Genomic DNA, 21,077 nt, shown 5'->3' with positions numbered 1-21,077 from the left:
TGATATTGGGTTGGGCTCAGGCAGGATTTATCCAGTTAGGTCTTGGGTTTAAGCCATACAAATACCAACTCGATGAAACTTAGGTAAGGCTCGGGTTGCCCCGACCCAATCAGAACCCAACCGATATAAAAGTTTCTTACAAATTATAATTAAGTATGGATAGTCTATATTGAAGGCATATGAAATTCTAGTGCCATCCGGTCTCGTTGGTCCACATCATTTTCGATGCCTCCAGTTAACAAGATAAGTTGGATTTCTCTCCCAAATAGATTGCATGCTATACAATGTGACAATTAAATGAGTAGTTGTCCTATATTCTAAGTTTGCTTAGAAAAAATAAAGTTTTTTATGATAAATAACTATATATATAATTATATAATTAATAAAATCATATATACAAAAAATTAGTTGTCCATTAAAATATAATAGACCATTGTAATATTGAAAATATTAGCATGTATCCACCCAACGGAGCTTGCTTGCGTTGGACTTAAGAATTCCTGACCAAAGGTTGGGTTGGTTGGCTAGGGTTGAGCACTAACTTGCCGCAACCCACCCGACTTTTAGCCCCAGTGGCTATAGCCTGCAGGGAATAACGATCCAGTGGAATAAGTGCATGGGAACCTTCCCATGTGCATCGTTGCATTTGGGCTCATTGGCATCCAAGTCGCCTATCTGGACAGTCCATTTAGGTCCAGTCCACTCTTCAAAAATAAAAACCATTCTCATCGGATGATCCCTACTGATCACTCATCAGCATCCAAAAATGAATGGATGACATCGTTTATTGAAGAGAAACACAGTCATGGAAGTTTAGAAACATCCAATCAATGTGATTTCGATATAGTAGCGGGAGAATGGTGGACCGGATCCAATGGACAGATCAAATAGGCGATGTTAATGACAGAAATGCCAAACGCAGCGAGATCACGCAACTCTACACGCGGACACGTGCGACGTACATCTGAGGCTTACGTAATCTTGTCCACACTCTATAGAGAAGATTGAAAGCAAAAATGAGCCGTAGGTCCACTATCCATGTACGTCGGATGAAGGGACATTAGAAAGTCTCTCTAGACCGTCCATTTGTTTTACCCACGTGTACCAACACCATGATCCTACCAGCCTGGTTTCTTCCCAAGATCGTCGCAACATGGTATCCACCTAATGCACGGTTGGGATTGAGCTTACACATGCCGGAGTGGCACGTGCGGGGGCTACCAAACCAAGTAAATCAATCAGGTAGGTGAAGATATCGTAACTGACATTCCCATTTTTTCCAAGACCTTCACATGCTTTCAAGATCTCTTATCGAGAAATTACCGAGAAGATGAAAGGAACGTCTGAAATATCCAACGGACTGTTCTGAGTTCCCTCCCAAAATCCCGCGGTAAATTGAAAAAACCGGCCGGTATTTTGGCGAGGCCCCGATAACGCGATGAACGTGCTCCGCCGTCGTTGCAGGCGCGGGAAAAAAAAGCAATAAAAAACCATTTCTCAGAAAAAAATAGACAAATGATACGGTAGAGCCGTCTCTATCGTAGTCCAGTAGATCACGTCCTTCCGTCATTGGCGTCACAGCATGAAGAGTGGATCAGGACGGTATAAATAGTAATGTCCAATATGGATGGATGGATGAGATTAAATATCCATCTAGTAGACACTAATTGGACGGCAGATCTCAAAATTTTAATTGTTGGGATTTGGACGATATACGCCCTATAAAGTAATGGATGTGATTGTCTTGCTAGCGCAGTTTTAGCAATATGGGCCACCTAATGCAATGCATCCTACATGGACGGTTCCGATCTAACCGCCCCGTGTACGGTGGAAGGTCGCTCTATCAGCTTATGACGGAGACGGCGCGATCGTATCATGCATAGAAACATCGGTACTCTGCAAGAGGACTAGTGTCCATACGCATGTGAAACGATACCGCATATGTCGAACACTTTCACCTCAATCTGAACCGTTCAAGCCATGGAGGCCCACTCCTTCAATTCATCATGTATAACATGATATCGATCGAGCGATTTTTAAAATCATATCAGTGGGAAGCTCTCTTTTCAATCCCATACCTACGATATTAAAAACTTGAGCCGTCGATCTGTGAAAGAGAGACATCTGGATCGTACATCCTAAGCAGTGTGTTTTGTGTTCTGAGGAACAAACAACTGGCGCCAGTTAGTTCAATGGCTGGGATTGAAATACGTGCATGGCGACTTGCACAGCAGCTGCGTGGGATGCGATTACCGGTCCGCCTGCTTTGGGCATACGTGTGTGGGACCCACCGTTTGGACGGTTTTATAAAACTCCCTCGCGACATAGCAACATAAAACACGAATCCCTCCCCACCCTACCCCCCCCCCCCCCCCCCCCCCCCCCTTCTCTCTCTCTCTCTCTCATGTCGTCGTCTTCTTCATCTCGCTCTGCTTCTTCGGAAGAAGAAGAAGAGGAAGGAGGTGGCGATGGTGGGGTCAGAGATCCGACGGCTGTCATTGGCCGGATCGGGGAACCGTCATCTTCACGGATGAGATCCAGCAACGCCGTCTGGCCGGAGCCTTTCGTCGAAGCTCTGGCGACTCAGGTCGCGATCGACGCCACCGCCACGAACGGGAGACTCGCCGCCGGCCCGGCGCTCGTCTCCGTCTTCCAGGTCAGATCTCTCTCTTGAAATTCTCCATAGCTTTTTTGCTTCTCTTTCAGCTGCTGCTGCTGATGTGGTACTCTTTCGATACTCTCTCTCTATCTGAGTGTGGTTGTTGTTGTGGTCGATGTGGTTGTGCCAGTACTCGTATTTTCGCACTGTTTTCGGATTTCGAGAAATCGCGTTTTGCTTATTTCTACTGCTAATGAATTCGCAGTCGAAATTCACTTCTTTCTTTTACTTCTCCTCCTTTCTCGACCGGCGGCGGCGGGAACTCCAGCGCAGTTCGCTACCGGATTGCGATCCTGGTATCGTGAATGCGAGTCGGGAATCCCGCTCACCGCCCCATGGACGGTGCTGGGCCCGTTTTTAAAATTTTTTATTTTGCTTTCCATTCTTTTTCCCCAAATTGTTCAAGAAACGAGAAAGTATTGTATCTTTGCAAGATCGATTTGTTTTTCCATGAAATTGCACAGAAATGTTCCATTTCAGCTCCTAAAAAAAGGAATTTGGATAATTTCTTTTGATTTCTACTCTTTTTTTTTTTTTGATTTTCCGTACGTCTTTGGAAGTGTGAAAAGAGGTTTTTCATCGTTTCTCGATTTCGAGTACTTGTTTCTCTCCCTTTTTTTTGGCGCGAATTCGAGATTCTTTTCTGGCTACTTTCAAATATCGGATTGAAATTTCTTGGATTCCTCTTTTGGCGCGTTTCTTGGAATCCAGAGCTTATTTCAAAAAAGAAAAAAGAAAAAAAAAAGGAAACGAGATTTGATTCAGAGTTCTGTGTTTTTTTTTTTTTCTTGTACGTTCTTTTCTTCGATTTTTTCGATTTTTTATTCAGAATTTTCTTGTTTTTTTTTTGGATCTATTTTTCCGGAATATGTTTTTGGATTTGTGGCTGCAAAACCTCAGAAAAAATTTTCCATTTATGGGATGTTTTTGGTTGCTGTCCCTTTTGCTTTTTTCTTATTTGTCTGTTGTTCATTCTACTCCCATCCACGGGCTTCACGTAGTGGGCCCCACCTGATTTGGCCCCTCACCAAATCATCAGGCCGTTCACATGTCAGATGCTCTTCCCTTTCTGTCAGTTAGATGTCCTCCCTGTTGATAGTCATATCAGACGATCGCAACCCTTAGATCATTTTTTCTGGCCTTTTCTTCTTTCTACTTTTACGTAAGTGGGCCCCGCCACCGGTGGGGACATCCGTGGATGCCCTATCACTTCTATCAGACGATCGCAACCATTAGATCTTTGTTCCAGTTTTTTTTTTTTAAATCATCGGCTGTCTCTTCATTCCATTGGTCCGTCTGATGCGGGTACGAGTAGCCCCCGTGGAGGCATCAATGTTGAATGCCACGTGGACGGCGGACAAGGGCCCAGCATAGCTTCTGGGGTAGCCATGTCCGGGTACATCGCCGGTTTTCCTTAAATGGTGGTACAGGGGCTTTTCCATCATATCATGACATTCTCCCGTCCTAGCTCCCTCGTGTAAGGATGCGCCGGATCAGAACCGTACACGTAGTGGGCCCCACCGTGGATGGCTCATGGTTAAGATCTCACCCGAAAAGGATGTGTTCCACGAGTGATCCATTGCAGTTCGGAACGAGTCCATCTGGTGGGCCCCTTCCGGTGTGTTTTGTTATTCTTTTCAAGCGAAAAGCCATCCAAGTCAGATCCCATTAGATGGGCGGTCCTGATCCACAGTCCGCGCCTCCACATGGACGGTGGATGTGGGTCCGGATTTGGATAGGGACAGCTCTGTCAGATCATTCCCTCCCTTGAACCGTTGTTTCTTTCCCTGTCTCCGGGCCTTTTTAGAGCTCTTCCCTATTTTTTCTCCCTTGAGGTGATATATGAATATGATACTCAGCCTACGCATGACGCTTGATACACAGGCATTTAGAAATCGTACACGTATCATAATAAAATAAGACGGACTAGATTGTCCAGCCCGCCGTCTCGGACTTACAAACCCAAGTTCATATTGATTGAACAATCCGCAACTCTGATTCCTGGACATTCGTTTGTGGAGAATAGGACCGTTGGATATTTTTCATTTCTAGCCATCCAATAAATGTCCACCAAATTTGGATTAAATGAGCTTAATTTTGGATTCGTGATACATCTACCTGTATACCATAATCTGGACGGTTTTGATTTGACTAGTGGTATGCAACTTTTGCAATTTCTAAGTAATTTCTATATGCCTGTCTGTGTACCATCCATCACTCTGCCAGAGTATCTCTTTCCTCTTTCTCTCCATTCGTTGCTTTCTTGCGTCCTGACAACAGGCGTGATGTTTTCTACTCTTTTCTAACGTCCCTTTCTCTCCTCAGCTCTTCAATTTTCCTTGGTCCTTTTGACTTGGCCTTTTTCAATCTCCCGAAAATTTCCTTTCCGGATATCTATCTATGTGCTATCTTACGCGCTCTCCCAATCCCACGACGAAAAAAGAAAACAGAAAAAACAAAAGATTTAAGAAACAATGTACAGATGAAATGCCCAACAAAGACGGCTATCTTTAATCACATGTCTCTTTCCCATTTCCTCATTTGCTACAATGCGCACACTTGTGAAATGCACTTGGGTTCCTATTCTTTTACCTTTTGATGATGATGAGATGATATTATAAGTTATCGTTTTTGTTTTTGTTTTTTTTTTTCGTTTATTTCCCCTTTTACCCTTTTGGGGTGGTGATATGACTTTTCCAAGCCATCTCTCTCCATCCCTTTTACCTGTTTGGACGAGCGGATGGATGGATGGATGGATGGATGGGATTGGACTGATGATTTTCAGAATGGTATCTGTCCCTTTTCTATTGTTTGGTTGGTGAAATGATGTTAGAAGCTATCTCTTTCCATGTTTAACGGCTTTTTATGGATGGTGAGATGAATGTTAGTACGTAGCAAACGTGAAAGGTCTTGTGTTTTGCTATTTTTACTTACCACTATAAATATATATAAATGCATTTATGTGTTGATTGGTTCTATGATTATTACAATGAATGCTCAATTGCAACAAGTTGGATGGCTGAGATATGTTCCCTTTGTGATTAGTAACATCTAACCCATCCAAGATGTTGGATCCACCTTGGATGCTGCCTGGTGCGAAAATCAGTGGCCTGATCATAGGGCGGACCGAGACTCTACTTGGATAGATTCTTTGCCATCCATTGTTTTCAACGGTATGGCCCATCCAGTGGTTAGTTAGCTAACTTATCTTACAACACATGCTGGACCCCACCATGAATATGACCTGGCACAAAAAGTCAGGCCATCTGCTCATCATGATGGGCCAAGCTGTAGGTCAAGCTGTAGAAAACAAGGGACCACGAATGCTATCTGAAGTACAAAATCTATTTTCTCTCGGAGCAACGCTCATCTGGGGCCCATCTTTTGGACGGTTTCGTGCTGCACACACATGACATGTTGATACTGATGAGCAAGTTGGACTTTTACATTGCCATCTGACTAGTTGGATTCTAAGCACTCAATGGACTAACAATAACTAGGTCTGATTTCTTTGTTGTTATTATTGTCGTTCTTTTTGGTTTTATAATGATTTTCAGATGATATTTTGAACCCTCTTTTCTGCATATTTTTCATCTTTTGGTTTGATGGGATAACATCAGGAGACGTCCTTTCTTTGTTATTTATTATTTTTTTTTTTTTGCCCCTAGAAATTGATGATTTAGATGATATTACAAGCAAATGCGTGTACTGTTATCCAAGACATTCTGACCAACCGTACATGTACTTGATACGTACATGTAGTGATGATCAATCTCCAATGAGATCCTTTCTTTGCATGGTCTAGATCAAGGTATGTGCATGCCACATGTACACGGTTTGCATGCACATTAGGGGTGCAACTCAGACGGGTCAACCTGAGCTTGACCCCACCTTGAGAGGACCCAACCCGCAATCCAACCTGACCTGAATTCCAACACGAGTAGGCCAACCTGAATTCCTTTATAGTCAGAACCCTAAACTGACTCGATCCGATCTAAATACATATGATTATTCCCAATCCTACCTAACCCAACCTAGATTTGCCCACCTTAAGTCTGACCCAATTTCAAATCGTTAAGACTTTTCTAACCCTAACCCGACCTGGGGACCTTGTCAAACCCTCCAACTTGACCCAAAATCAGGTTGGGTCAGTCGAGTTTGAATTTAACCTAAGTTGCAGCTACGATTCCACATAAAATATTATCAGTCTATCATGAAGATCCTCAAATAACATTTGGGTGTGCTATTTTTTGCTACTTCTTATCCCTGGGGAAATGGTGAGATAACAATACTGGCCATCTTTCTCTATCTTGCACCATTTAGGATGATGATAAGATTCATCACATTCCATTGTTTCCGTATCTTGTAACCCATTTAGGAACGTGGTGGGATGATATTGCATCTCCCGCTTTCTTTTTCTTCCACCTCTAGATGGGGAAACAAGCCACCTTTTTCTCCATGTTTGCCTTTTTTGATGGTCGGATGATATTCCAAGCACAGAGAAGCTTCCAATCGTCTATTTTTAATGTAAAATAATGCAAGCTCACACATGGCTAGCTAGCTATGAAAAGCATTGCCAGTATCACATGGGCTAGATCCTATATAGTCCATTCATCATACTCCTTTAAAGTATCCCAATACCCCGGTGGTTCCATTACATGGTCTTCTAGAGCTGTGGCCCATCAGTTTCTTTGTTAGGTTCAACGCACCAAAAGTAAAGGGGCAACAATATCAGCACACCATGAAAATGCATTTTCAAAAAAGGCTTGTTTGGACACACCATCCGAAGGGGTTTTTGAGGCTAAACGCCTTCTTGATCCAAACAGTAGTTGATGTTATGCATTTGGATGCACTTAGCAAATGCTTGTCTCATCTCCCGCTCGACAAAATAAGCACTAAAACACCCGACTTATATGTCGAGTTGACCAGAAAAGCAGGCTTGACAATGCCCTTTCTGGAAACCTCCTTTTGAGGAAGTGCTTACAAATGGGCTCTAAAGCTTGTAGGGAAAAGCCAAGTGTTATCGATTCTTGGACCATATCGTCCTTTCAAGATAGGATTCATGATAAGGATATGTGATCCCTTGCTTGTGAAAAAGAAAACAATTTCCATAGATGTGATCCTTTCCGCCAAGTGCAATAATAACTAGTAGAAAACTATTTTCCTCTCCAAGGCTTTCTTTAAAATAGTTCCTCAAATAACATTTGGGTTTGCTATTTTTCCCTCTTTTCCTACTCAAAATAGCTCCTCAAATAGCATTTGGGAATGCTATTTTTCTTTCTTCTCTAAAATAGCTCCTCAAATAACAATTGGGTATACTATTTTTCTTTCTTTTCCTCCTTTGGGAGACAGTGAGATCAGGGTGATGATAAGATTCATCAGAGTCCCACTTTTCTGAATCTCACAGCCTATTTTTGATGATGATGAGATGATATTATAGGATCTTACATTATCTTCCTACCTTAGAGGAAGAAACAAGCTATTTTTCCGTTGTGTTTACCTTTTTTTCTGAATGATCCTAGCTCAGGGAGAAACTTCCAGTCTTCTACTTCTAATTTGTATTGTCCGGATGTGAGAGATGCAAATGCCTACGCACATAGCTAGCTACCCTGCAAAAAGCATTGCCATATCAAATGGGCTACATCCAATGTGGCCCAGTCATCATGATCCTATAAAGCACATCCCAATATAGTGGTTCTCATGACATGATCTGTTGGGGTCGTGGCACATCAGTCTCTTCTTTAGGTTCACTGCACCAAAAATAAAAAGGGCCTGAGTATAAGCTCAGGATGAAAATACAAAAAAAATAAAGCTTGCATGGAAAAGCTAAGTACTTAACAAATCTTGGATCATGTCGTTGTGGACCAGACCCTTATTAGCAAAATTCCATTATTAGGAAAAAAAAAAAAAAAAAACAAGCTTTATAATTGATCAAATGTTTAAAACATTATATTTCTGAAGACATTAAAAAAATAAGTTTTTTTTTTTTTTTCAAGAAAACTGAATTAAACCCTTTTTTTTTCATTAAAACATGTTTGATTCAAAATAGAAAAACTTCTAGAGCAAATTTTAAAATAGAGGATTACTTGAAAAGGAAGGATACATTATAGCTCATGCATGCAGACATTTTACTTATTCAGTTAAAGTTTTCAATTTTAATCATATTTATATATAATATCTACACACATCTAGATAGCTGTTTTTTCCACTATTTTTGCGAGTCCAAATGGCATTAAAACCCAAACTTTTCACTCTGAATTTTTAGTGTTTTTGCTTTTTTACTGAACTTTTGACCAAAACATGAATATCTTCCGTTCCGGATTCTCGCTGCCTGCCGTTTTGAAGCAGACATAGTTGTATACAGTATAATGGTGTCAGGATAGGATTCATGGAAGGGATATAGCAAAAGTGTAATGATAGGATCCATGGAATCCAGATTCGTGAGAAAGTCCAGGGTTCATTTGGCAAGGCCTGATCTTGCATGTGATATGGCTGCAAAGGCGGGCAGGTCACATTTATCCAGTTGTGGGGACTGCTGAGTAGTTTTCTAACTGTCCATCATTGTGGTGCACACGGATATATATAATGTGGGGCCTGCTTGATGGACAGCCCAGATATAGCCATGCAGTTCACAGGTGGTGCTGCTGCTGAGCAGCCTTCACAGGTTTGTATATTGTTATAACTAAGAAGAGACTAAGCCACATTTGAATACAATAACATCAAAAAAACCTAATGCTTTAGACATGTTTTCAATAACGTACATGAAATATGAAGCCCAACTTGCAGGAATTGAAATCATGGTCACCCATCTCCGTACCGCCTCTATAGCAGCATCTGCATTGCGATCTGCTCCATGACCAGGTCCACAATTGGCAGTGGATCACCAGGGAAAACAAAACATACAAAACCAAAGATGGTGCAGTGTTATCATCTGATAAAAATGTTGATCTCAAACCAAAATTCATAAAACAAGATCCTTAGTGATTTCCACCCTGTTTTGTAGGTAGTCGACCTTGCAATTGGCTTTGCAATTAGAACTGGTTCTCTCCCAAATCGCCAAACAGGGTTTTTGGCACATTTGATTGCCCTACCAAGAAACAGGAAAAGAAAAGAAAAAACATACAAAACTAAGATAATTTAAAGCATCATGTCGGTCTAATGACAATTTGGGTAGACACCCATAAAAACAAAAAGCAGTTATCAGGTTTGGTACATTGTACGTTCCTATTGAAATAATAGAGAAATGATGTCGAGGGGTAAGTGTATCGTTACCTTTCCATGCACCTTGTTGCATTTGGTCATGTCGGTGTTGAAATCACCCATCTGAACCATCCCTTAGATCCAGTCCATTCTTCATAGGCTCCTTTGAAAAGGAGCCTATGAAGATAATTGATCAAATGCTTCAAAACTGTAAAGTCAATAGAATGCAAAAAATGGATGGACAAGATTTCTTTAAGAAGATATGTGCAGTCACCAATGTTTAGGGCCATTGGATTGGTGTGAATTTTGCAAGGTAGTAGATGAATTGTGGACTGAACCTAATGGATGGTCTAGATAGGCGATGCAAATGTCATTGACTCGAAATGCAACTAGGTACGTTGGAAAGTTTACATACACTGACCCACTGATCCCAGTAGATCATTTTTCAAAATAATACCTCTCTTTTTAACGTGTATTTTTGCATCGATCTTTTCGTTATGGTATCAGCCCATTGTTTTATAGTACTCGTTGCATTTGGAAATGCTAGTTAATTAAGGTGCAACCCACATGCCTGTTCACGTGTCTAAACCTGCCCTCATTTCCTCATATTTGTAAAATGGGCAGACTGTGTTTCCAGCTTCTTTACTAAGTTACCAAACACTCCCTCAGTATTACTTCCCTGAGTTCTCACCTCTTCACGCCAGCCCTACCTCTAAATTTGCTAATTAGTCCTATCTACCCCCATTGCTTGAGAAGGAATGTTAATATTTTTATTTATTCCTATAATAGTATTCTACAAGTCCCAATCTTCTATTAGTCATTGTGGACTTTGTACAAGTATTGTGTGGGGCCCACCTGGGTGTGTGAATAGGAGGATCCAACCTTTCCATCAAGGTTGCTCCTCTATGAAATTTGAATGCCCCAAAAATAAGGCCGATCCAACCAACATGAACAATCATACGAGACACAAATTTGAGGTTTTTGGATGGTTGTCCATTGTTTTCAATAGTGGGCCATTGTGTGTGTATTCTAGTTTGCACCCTTGTATAACCTCTTATGATGAATCGAAATCATCTACAACACCAGCTTGAATTGTGTGGGCCCACCATGCTTTATTTGTAAATCCACTCCATCCATTAGGTGAGAACTATTGTTTTATTTGTACACAAAAAATCGGCTTAATAAAAGCTTTGGTGGGTGAAGTAGAAGTTGATTGTAGGCGAAATCCACATATATTAACTTAAGAGAAACATACAAATACACACGCATACACACAAACATTATTACATATATTTCCACACTTCCCCTCAAGTTGGAGCATGTGTATTGATCATGCCCAGCTTTGACCACATACATAGAATATAATGATGATCAACATGGACCATTGCTCCTCTTCAAACACAACGTGGCAAGATAGAAGATCTTGAGTGATGATTATCTGTATAATGTAGCTTGAACTTTCTTCGTTTGTGGAATCTTCTCTTCAGATGGGAAGCCATAACCAAACTCGACAACCATCGAGTCATTAAACCATTATTCACATGTTAATCCCTCTCACAAAATGTGCAACCTTGCACAACAAATGAGTGGTAAACACTCACAACACTTGAAAGGATACATGTGCAATGACATATGAAGGTACATGTGCAACATTATGTGTGTGAATTACACCCACAACCAACAACAACTGTTTAATGAAGGAAGAAATGATGAACGAAAAAGGAAAGCGGAACTAGTAGAAATCTTCCATGTCAAGTTGGGTCAAACATCATGTCAAACAGTTTGTGGGTAGTAAATAATTTTTCAAAAACAAGAGCCGTCGACACTAATTTTTCACAAAAAATTAAAATAAAAAATCATAGCACACCCCAATCTCAATGAAACTTCACGATTATTGTTTCTGGTGATTGTACATGATCAACCGCACATGCTTCATGTAGAAAATGTGCCTCAAAAACCTTTGGAAAAACAACATAGTAAGAAAACTAAAACACGGACTTTTCAACTTTTCTCTATTTTCACTGAAACACGACAAAAAACTTACACAAAAATTACAGAAAAAACAAAAATATTCTTCTAAAATCATTGTCTTTCATATTTTATAATTCAGTGGGCCACACTATTTTAGGCTAACGATGGGTCCACAAATTGCCCTTCTACCAAGTAGAAGATGATTGTAGAAGAAATTTATAGGAGTGGAAAAGAAAGGGTAGAGAAAGAGAGCGAGAGAGAGAATAGGGCAACTTATGTTGTGTATGTTCTCTTGACCCACGCACAAACACTATTACATGAATTTCCACAGCCCACACTTATGGGAACCAATGTAGAAGTCTCCTAAAACCTAAATTTGGATCACACTAATTTTTTATCCTTGTCAGTTACACCCAATCAATAATTTTGATGAAAGATACACACCATAGTGTTCCCATACAAAAACCTATGGTTAGAATCGCACCCGCATTGTTCCATGTGTTGTGGCCGCTTGAGTTGTGGATCTCCTTCATTTTTTTGTCCTAGGTTCAATGAGGATAGAACCCTAATGGACTGAGTGGATTTTACATATACAATAGGTTGGGCTTAGAAAGCTTGGGTGTTGTGCACTACATGAAACAAGTGTTGCAGAGGATTTGGGTCCTCTTACACAGGGAGATGATAAGACAAGCAGGATCGATTGGAATGGGTTTTAATTAAAGGTGTTCCGTATCCATAATGGTGGATGTAATGGTCACCACCATTGCCGATACGGGTATCAGCCAATACGGTGGCATAACGATCTTAATGACCCCTGTAACGGTTGAAAAAAAAAAATTGCCCAAAAAGTTTTGAAAAAATATTTAGAAAATCTAGAATAATATCAATATTCTAAATTTATATTGATTTTTTAAAAAAACATGTTCACGGTAGTGTAACGGTCCACCCTTTAGTGAAAATGTCGTATCTGATTGTCTTGTGAATTTGTGAATATGGTTATACGTCTCTAATATTTACACATCACAATCGAGCATTAGAACTAGAAATCGGAAAAAACATAAATACCACTTTAAAAAAAAAAGGCTATTGAAGTTTATATTCACCCAAATCGCTTTAATCTACGGTTTTAATTCTAAAAAAATATAGTAAAAGTAGTTGAAGTATATTATAGAATAGTTTAAGAAAGTTTTCGGAACAAGAAAAGTGGAATAATGAAGAGAAAATTGAATTTAAATGGAAGAAAACATATGGCCATTTTTCCGTTACAGGTAATGGTGTTATGCCCTGGAATAGCCTATACGGCCCACGTAACAGCCGATAAAGTCTTGGAAAATCAGTTGTACTTTTTCGTCCCCATATCGCGTAATGGTCATGGCCGTTACCTATACATATCAGCCTTTATAGCTGTAATGTAATGTGATGTAGAACGGTTCGTAGACACTTTCATGTCCAAGATGGATTAGAGAAGGCCCGATCGAAGGCAGAAGTCATCAAGACCATCAGAACCTTAAAACAGATATATCTCGCAAACCAGAATGAGTTACTTGACATACCATATATGATTCTGGGTTAGGACGAGGTACTTTAGCTAACCAACCTGGCTATGCCGAGTTGCCCACGCCGAATTTGCGGGATTCCATCGTATCGATGGTCAAATTCCATGTTTATTTCTGTTTTACTATTTTTAGTAAGTTTTAGTTTGATTATAACTCTTCATCCATTGGGCTTTAGGAGTTGTGTCCAATATGAAAAGTGTTTATAAAAATTAAGAGAATAACGTGATTAAGCCACATAGGACACTTTTTTATAGTAAGTTACGAATTTTAAGCAGTTTTAGTTATAGTTTAATTACTAAACTTATTCTAAGTCTTGGTATCCCTATTTAAAAGGGTTGTAGACCATTTATTTCATCTATCAATATTCAACAAGTTTCTTTCATATATTTTAAAATTATTTCTATTTCTTTTACTCGTGGATTTAAGAAGTCTAGAGAAGTTTCATGAATTTAGAGTAGTTATCCTTGAGGAGGTCAATCATATTAGTTATCGTTGAGGAAGATGGTGATCGACCTCATCACGTTCATCCCTGTGTAACACCTTGGTTTTGATAGTGTGGGGTGGCCCATGTACCATATAGCTTTCGTACTGGGTGGGTTTTTCACATCAAATTACATTTTAGATTCTGATATAAGCTGTCCATATCATTGATTCCATGCTACATGGGCTATACTCACCGGCTACTCGGGTTGATTTGAGTCCACAATCAGTCTGATCTTGGATCAATTGGGATCGGTCCAATATTAAGTGTTACCTGATGCATCAACGATATTCATCGTCCTGTCCGCTTGGATTGATTGAAATCTGTCCACTCACTGTCTGATTGATCGAGATCAGTGCACCGTCCGTCTGATCTGCACATGCGGATCGAGTAAGGTCAGTCTAATATCAGTGTTAACATGACGTATAAACCATATTCACCGTCTGATCTATCCAGTTGAGATCAGTCAAATCTTCGATGTTGATCAGTAAATAGCTCAAAATACAGATCTCTCGATCAATCCCAAGTGTCTGATCCATGCATAGATGAAATAGTCATCCAATGGAAATAACGAGCACATAGGTTGATTGATCCAATGGACATCAGATGGGTCATTGTTCTAAAACGTTTAGAATCATCCCGTCCTTCCAATTGTATCAGTTGCGTCCATTTCCCTCCACCTTCTCATCAATTGAGATGATACCAGTTGATGGACATCATCCAACAATCCCTACTGTATAATGTGTCCAGGTCAAATAACCGGGACATTGCAATGATCATCTCAACCGTTGGTCAATCAACCATCAGATCAGGTCAGCAGGGGCCAAGCAAAATGGGCGGAGTCACCCAAACTGAGTGATTGGACAACCCCCCGTAGATGGGCATGTCGATTTCAAATCGGATGATAGAGATGTTTACAGAGTCCTTTTAAGTGTATACACTCTTAAAACAAATGCAGAGAGGGACACTTCGCTAGGACCAACGCTTCTTTATTCTCTCATTGGAAATGAAAGGGGGAGACAGAGACCCTACTAAAGCAAAGCTTCCATGGCAGCTTTCCTACTCTCTCTCTCTCTCTCTCAATGATCTTTTTTCATACCTCTCTCTTGAGCGGATTAGATTCAGCCCTGGGTGATCAGTCAACAGAACAGATGACCGCAAATCTGGTGTCAAACCATGTCCATTGGGAGGCACCCACCACGATTCCCTCTCCCCCTCTCTCTCTTGGAATGAGGGTCACCATCATGAAGAGAACCTTGCCAATAAAGCCTTGTCCATCGATCAGATGGGTCACACATATTGCATGTGTAGGATAATCTTGTTTCAAACTGTTCGGAGAGAGAGGCGCTCAGTACTCTCTCTTTCCCCAATGGAATGATGGCCACCATCATGAAGATAGCCATGCCAATAGGTCTTGTCCGAAGATACATGTTGCATCTGGAGTAGGCAAATCTTGTTAAAACTGTAGATAGAGGCGCCCACATGGATTCCTTCTCTCTCTCTCTCTCTCTCTCTCTCTCTATTGCGTAATGATAGCCACCACAGTCAAAATAGCCATGCCAATAAAGTCTTATCCATTGATTAGACGTGCCACACATGTTGCACGTTGAGTAAGCAAATCTTGTTAAACCGTCCAACGACTCTCTCTCTCTCATAGAATGATGGTCACAATCATGAAGATAACCATTGCCAATAAATGGTCTTGTCCCAGTGATCGGATGCACCACACGCTGCATGTGGAGCAGGCAAGTCTTGCATCAAGCCATTCAAAGTCTCTCTCTCTCTCTCTCTCGGAATGATGGGCACCATCATGAAAATAACCGCATCATCATGAAAGTAACCACGCCAATAAATATTCTTATCCGTTCATCAGATGGGCCATGCATGTTGGATGTGAAACAGGCAAATCTTGCTTCAGACCGTCCAGAAAGGCGCCGGCCTAATGATCTGACTGACTAGAGGCTTGAACATGGTCCATTTACGTAGGGCCCACCATGCGCACCATCTCTTATATCTTGTCCTGCGAAGGGAGGTGTGCGTGTAGATTTTCCAGTCCCACACTGACCTTTACACGCATCACGTGGAAACATTCTTGCAATTGCGTGGGACAAATCTGAGCGGTTCATAAGGTGGCCCCCACTTGGAAGATGGACATGTGGTCAGCCTGATGAGATCACCTCATTCCACGGCCGAATGTGCGTGTACAACTGCCGGTGGGGACCACCAGACCCTTCGATTCTCATTCCATGCCGTTATTTTTACTTATTAAAAAAGGGCGGGGGCTCTTTTTCTCTTCTTTTGATTGTCTTCTTTTTTTCAAAAAAGCCATCTTCAGTTCCTTGAATGTAACAAGATTTGTACATCCGTACATCAAAGCCGTCCCTTTACCTGTAATATAATACAGAAATAAAGAGGAATTATTTGCTACTCAGGCTCCGCATGACACTCGATGCGTAGGCACGCAGGACTTGTACACGTGGCATATATTAACTCAAATAAAGCGAATAGATGTGCAGATCACCCTCTCCAAGTCGCAATCTTAACATCAGATTTGCTTGAACAATCCTAATTTCTGACTAGTGGACGCTTGTTGGTGGAAATATTACCATTGGATTTAAAAAAATAATAATAATAATAACTGTCCAATCTCTACCTATCCGATATTCAAATGATCGGATGATCTTAATTATCGATTCATGACACACACAGTTGTTATCATAATATGGATGGTTTCGTTGACTAATTATATACCACTCGTGCAATTTATAAGTAAATTCGAAAGTGCCCGCGTATCATCCATTGCACTCTGCAAGAGTAACAAGGAATTTCTCATATATTAAATCCCACCGCACCGGAATCGAAGTCTTTTGTCGCCTTCCTTCGACGCCCTTTTTCTACTGATGGGATGTGGGTACTCCAGGACAAATCGGGTCAGGTACTCCACGTTGCAGCGATGGCAGAGTGTGTCTCACGTACGCAGGAAAGCTAGTAGGTTCTTTAAATACGGAAACCTTCCCATGAACCTGGTTGCATTGGAGTCGTTGGCATCCGCTTCTCCTATCTAAACCGGATGGACGGATGGATGGACAACAGTATGGTTTAAGCCAATCAGATAGTGGCATGTAGATGGATAGACAAGATCTTTGTAGAAGATGGGAGGCGAAGATAGGTCCGTTCGCCCATAATTAGTACCTTAATAAGGACCGTTGGATTGCTGAGTCTAGTGGAACCTGTGGACGGTGTAGATAGGTCTAGTAGGCGCGCTAGCCTGCTAGATCCTAAAAATTATAAATTAGTGGGCCCAAGTAGGAGACTGATCCAGCGGTCTAAGTTGTCTCGGTCCGTGTTCCGTCGTGTAACTATCCAAGCCGTAGAAATGTAGGACCCTGCTGGAGATTTGGCCCACCTGACAATTGGTGGGCACCCGGAGTTCCAAAACTGTTCAACTTAGGAATTTATCAACCAAAATGTGACTGCCGAAACCATTTCATCAGGTCAACGATGTCAGTTTCTTGGCCATTTCACATCTGCAGTGGCGCCCACTCTCCGGACAAAGTGGATTGATGCACATGCATGCCACCTTAGCGCATGCTCTATATTCCCACCCATCCTCCACCCATGCTCAATATTCAAACAACCAGTTGCTCTGAAAAGGTTGAGCCGTCAGAGCAGTCAGATAATGGTGAATCAATGTAGATTGAGTGACTTCAACACTCCCACACGTGTGGAGTGGAACTCTGCACCGGAACGTATTAATGTAGAGCATAGTAACGTAGAATGAGTGACTTCAACACTCTTCCCACACGTGTGGAGTGGAACTATGCACCGGAACGTATTAATGTAGAGCATAGTAACGTAGAATGAGTGACTTCAACACTCTTCCACACGTGTGGAGTGGAACTGTGCACCGAACATATTAATGTATGTAGATTGAGTGACTTCAACACTCCCACACGTGTGGAGCTTATTGTGCAAGTATTAAGGTGGCGCAGCGGAACATAGAGTAAGGCAGTGCACAGGAGGGACGTGGTGAGGTCGATGACGTGGTGAGGTCCATCATGGTCTTCCTCATGGGATAATTATTTCGAATCCACGGATCTCTCTAGGCTCACAAAACTTTCTCGAATCCACGAGGGATAGAAGCATAAATAATTCACAATAAATTTGAAATAATTTGATTGGTGATAAAAAAAAAAACAAAATTACAACTCTTTAAATAAGATCATCAAACTTAGGACGGAGTTTTAGACTTAAACTATGACTCAAACACCTTAAAAACGTGACTTACTATAATAGTAAACTTACTATTTATAGGCTACCTCTATTCCTACCAAATTTCATGGTTTTCAGCCAAAAATAATAAGTGTCCAATTACTTTTCTAAGCCTTTTTTATGTTGGGCACGACTTCTGCAACTCAAAGGATCAAAAGTTATATTCGAACTGAAACTTACTATTTATAATAAAAACAAAACTAAACAGAACTTTTGACTGTTGATCTTATGGAATCTTGCAAATCCGGCATATATAATATGTAATTGGACACTTACGTATTATATATGTAAGTTTTGACCTGTTGGTTGGCTTAAGTTTGTTCTCCTGCCCCAAAATCATATATAATATGTTAAAAAACTCATCCCAGTTTGCAAGATGTGATTGATTAAAGGTTCTAATGGTCCAGATCATTTCCGCTTCCAATCGAGCCTTCTTTGAGCCATCTTTGCCATAAAAGTGTATGTGACACGCTCTACATCACAAGGGTGGAGGGACGGTCACACCATAAACATGGGCCTAATTTCCCCACCCATAGCCCAAACTTGATTTTCCTAACCCCCTAAGAAGCTCAAGCCATCAGAAGATGGTGAATCAATGTATATTGAGGGATTTCACGAGAATATTTTAGGCAAGGGTGGAGAGACACCATAAACACGGGCTTGATTTCCCAATTCATGAGTTGTCAGCTTTGCACGAGAACATATTAGGCGAGGGTGGAGGGACACAACTCATAATGGGCAAGGGTGGAGGCAATTTCGCCTTGGATGCCTGGGACCGAATTGAGATTGTGTTGGGTCCATTTAATTTTATTGTGAATGATAAAATAGACTACAAAGGACATGGAACTACAATTATATATATATATATATATATATATATATATATATATATATATATATATATATATATATATATCAAAGAGAGAGAGAGAGAGAGAGAGAGAGAGAGAGAGAGAGAGATGCTCACTAAGTAGTTGGCATGTGAGGTCCACCACGGTACCCGTTCGAGAAAGTTGTCTCATTTTCATGAGATCCCTCACAAGATTAAGTTGATCCAACTATCAGGTGAGAAACATCATAGAAAACCATGAATAACCACTCAAAAATCTCCACACTCATGTGGGCCATTCCTTTTCATGGTTGGATCGACCTGATTATTGGAGAATTTCATTTTCATGATGAGACAGCCTTGTTAGATGCGAGCAAGATGTCATACAAGCACCATGGTTGCTCCACACACCAACTAGTTGGATGTACAACTAGTTGCGTGTGAGCTTTGTGTATAATATTATTAATACTAGAACTAAATGAACCTAACTTGACCCGACCTAAATTAACTGGATGAAAGGTGGAGGACCCAGCCAGCCAATGTAGTGAAACCAAACCTGACCTGATTCCTCAACGGATCCAAGTTGGACCCGGATCCATTTGATGCCCACAGGTCCAGGTATCCATTGATAGCCCTTGTAAAGAACACAGTGTGCAATCATGACCTCTTCAGCACAAGTAACAAGCGCCCTTCTAGTTATGTTTTTAACGATTGCATCCATTTATACATCTTACTGATTCCTGATTGTTGTAAACATTATTTGTCTGAATAATAATTTAATTGTTATGTGTTGAGCTGAGTCAATAATAGATTTGTCAGTCGTTGAGTTGACCCAGAGCTAGTCACTGATTTGAGTCAAGTTATTAGGTTTCCGAACTAGGCTCTGATCTGATATTTTCTGATCAATTACAGAGAAATGAGAAATCATAACCCTAACATGTGCACAACCTTTTGAACTACGCCTAGAATTTTCTTAGCAGTGCACAAATTCTCACACCTTAGGAAACATAAATGGCTCTTTGAAAGAGCGCAAGATACTATATATTAAAAGTCATGTGCACGTGTCAAATATGAGCCATGAACAAACCCTCACCTCACATGTTAAAATTAAGTATGGAATGTTAGGCATCCATAGGTCCACATAACCATTGCCAGCCTTAGTAAAGGATGTAATTTTTTAATCTAGGCCTCCGAGGTAGAAGTGAGCGCATAACCAGTGCCCCACTAGTTGTGCATGTGACAGTTGGAGCTATTTATCTTTCTTATTGATTCTTGATTATTCTAGACGTTATTTCTATATGAATATGATTAATAATTTAATTATTATGTGTCAACCTGAGTCATGAATTGACTTGTCCAAGTCTCCAATTCACCTGAGTGGTTGATTATGCTCAGAACTTTTCTGATTAGTTACATTGCGACTTAGAAATAACATGTACTGTAACATCATACTTCCAAACCTAGCCTGGGAAGTGAATTGCTCGTAACCAAGGATGGTTATGGGAATCCCCTAAACGTCCACATGCCAAACGTGGGCTGAAGAGTGAATAGGGCAGGATAGTCATTTCACCCAAGGGATACTTCACTTCTAACTAGAGGGCCACATCGGCTTTTTCATTAGGGGTCGTTTGGCATCATGGATTTGAGGGAATTTGAGGGTATTCCAAATCCACGGGATTCCAAATCCTAACTTTTGGTGAGTTTTGCAATCCCCGGCTTTTACATGGATTTCCAATTCTCTCCTTCTTTTGCTCATTTTTAAAGGCACAAGAGTCACGGGTGTAACATGTGTCACTAGGCTATTAATTTATTGTGCACATGACCTACTGATGATATCCCAGCAATCAATAATCAAATTATCAACTACATCACTAAAATCGCTTCAATAGAATGATCTGAGTAGTCCAAACATTGTCCATGTAAATTAACGGTTAAAAATCAGTGGTTAGTAGCTCGATTGTGATCCTATGCTTGTGGCCCATCCGAGGCTTGGAATTTCATCATTTTCAGCCAACATGTATATTTCAATGGGCTTGTTACAATCATTGTGTCAAACATCACATAGGTACACTAATTAGGGATATTAAAGTTAATTTTAGTAATTAAATT

General features: G+C 40.7%; 1 protein-coding gene and 1 long non-coding RNA gene across 4 annotated transcripts in view; one reads left to right on the top strand and one right to left on the bottom strand.

Moving 5' to 3' along the window:
• The first annotated feature begins 2,369 nt into the window (after window positions 1-2,369).
• Window positions 2,370-21,077, top strand: part of LOC131228693 (transcriptional regulator STERILE APETALA) — a 44,769-nt gene continuing 26,061 nt past the window's right edge. Inside the window, exon 1 of the mRNA XM_058224535.1 lies at window positions 2,370-2,656. Coding sequence (XP_058080518.1) covers window positions 2,405-2,656 — 252 coding nt within the window. The 5' untranslated portion in view covers window positions 2,370-2,404. The remainder of the gene's footprint in view (window positions 2,657-21,077) is intronic.
• LOC131228694 (uncharacterized) overlaps window positions 11,673-21,077 on the bottom strand; it is a 34,143-nt gene continuing 24,738 nt past the window's right edge. The window contains exons 4-5 of one of the 3 annotated variants that reach the window (XR_009163069.1): window positions 14,141-14,240; window positions 11,673-11,817 (exon numbers count right to left, since the gene is read on the bottom strand). This is a non-coding gene — a long non-coding RNA (uncharacterized LOC131228694). Of the gene's footprint in view, window positions 11,818-14,140; window positions 14,241-15,680; window positions 16,256-21,077 lie in introns of those variants that run through there. The other 2 variants (XR_009163068.1, XR_009163067.1) reach the window with 2 other exon arrangements.

This window comes from Magnolia sinica, chromosome 16 (assembly GCF_029962835.1).
Source record: "Magnolia sinica isolate HGM2019 chromosome 16, MsV1, whole genome shotgun sequence".
Taxonomy (NCBI): Eukaryota; Viridiplantae; Streptophyta; class Magnoliopsida; order Magnoliales; family Magnoliaceae; genus Magnolia; species Magnolia sinica.
Note: the sequence above shows the minus strand (reverse complement) of the source record. Positions and strands in the feature narration are given on the sequence as shown.